We start from the raw sequence: 1,261 nt of genomic DNA, 5'->3' as shown, positions 1-1,261 counted from the left end.
GGGCTGGCACAGACGGTGACCGTCCCCCTACCGTGGCCGTGCCGCTCCGCAGATGCCCATCAACGCCTCCAACGCGCTGACCCTGGCTCACCAGCTCCGCGTCTACACCGCCGAAGCCGCCAACTTCTCGGACATGGTTGATGTCCTCTACGTGGCCCAGATGATAGAGAAGTTTATCGGCTACGTGGACCAGATCAAGCAGGTAATGAGCGCTGGTCCTGTCCCTTGCTCGCCCCAGCGCTGCTGGGGGTTTTTTGGGGGGGATGGAAAAGCATGAATTGGGGTGTTTGCCACCGGGGATGGCAGTAGATCTTTGTGGAGCCACTTGCTGTCCTCGCAGCTGACGGACGTGATCGTGGAGATGGCCAGCAACATCATGCTGGTGGACGACCACATCCTGTGGATGTCGCAGAAGGAGGAGAAGGCTTGCACCAGCATCGTCCGCTCCCTGGAGAAGATCGCTGCCCACACACTCAGCAGCAACTCCCAGCACATGGCGGTGGTGAGTGGGGGCTGCCTGGAGATGGGGGGCTGGGGGGGAAGACAAAGTGGTTGGGCCGGGGGTCGGGCCGGCCGTCCCCCCCTGGCCGAGCGGGGGTCCGAGCCCATGCCCGACCAACAGCTGAGGCTGCGCTGCACCACGGGGCGCCCCAATGTCTCCCTGACCAGCTTCCACATCAAGGTAGGGGTAAGCCGGAGGATGGGGCCTGGGGGGGGTACCGGGGGAGGTCGGCCCCTGTTCACCGGTGACCGTGCGCCCGCAGAACAGCATCGCCCTGGCCTCCATCCAGCTGCCCCCCAGCCTCTTCGCCAGCCCCGTCCGCACCGCGCCGCTGGCCGACTGCAAGCTCCAGCTGCTGGTCTTCCGCAACGGCAAGCTCTTCTGCAGCACAGGCAACTCCTCCCGCCTGGCCGACGATGGGAAACGCCGCAGCGTGGCCACACCGGTCATCTACGCCGGGACCTGTAAGGGTTGCCTACTGGGGGGGCTTGGGGTGACCTATGTAGGGCTTTTCTTGGGGGATGGAGCCCCATGGGGCTCCTGGGGTGTCGCCCTGGTGCTTCTGCAGAGCCAAGGCATCCCTGGGGGTCCTCACGGGGAGGTGGCAACGTGCCCATAGGATGCAGTGGGGGGGTTGCCCCGTGTCCAGCCCCCTTTGGGGGTGCAGGTGGAGAGGTGGCTCTTGTCCTGCTGACCAGGTTTCTCCGTTGCTGCAGACGGCTGCGGAGTGGGGAACCTGTCGGAGCCGGTGGCCGTGTC

General features: G+C 65.6%; 1 protein-coding gene across 1 annotated transcript in view; it reads left to right on the top strand.

Annotated features, from left to right (window-relative positions):
• The window catches only part of GPR124 (G protein-coupled receptor 124), a 27,288-nt gene that overhangs the window by 20,230 nt on the left and 5,797 nt on the right, over positions 1–1,261 (top strand). Inside the window, 4 exon segments of the mRNA XM_009884361.1 lie at positions 53–202; positions 341–682; positions 765–966; positions 1,219–1,256. Coding sequence (XP_009882663.1) covers positions 53–202; positions 341–682; positions 765–966; positions 1,219–1,256 — 732 coding nt within the window.

Source organism: Charadrius vociferus, unplaced genomic scaffold (genome assembly GCF_000708025.1).
Source record: "Charadrius vociferus isolate BGI_N301 unplaced genomic scaffold, ASM70802v2 scaffold1044, whole genome shotgun sequence".
In the NCBI taxonomy this organism is placed as follows: Eukaryota; Metazoa; Chordata; class Aves; order Charadriiformes; family Charadriidae; genus Charadrius; species Charadrius vociferus.
This window is presented reverse-complemented; position numbering and strand designations above follow the sequence as displayed.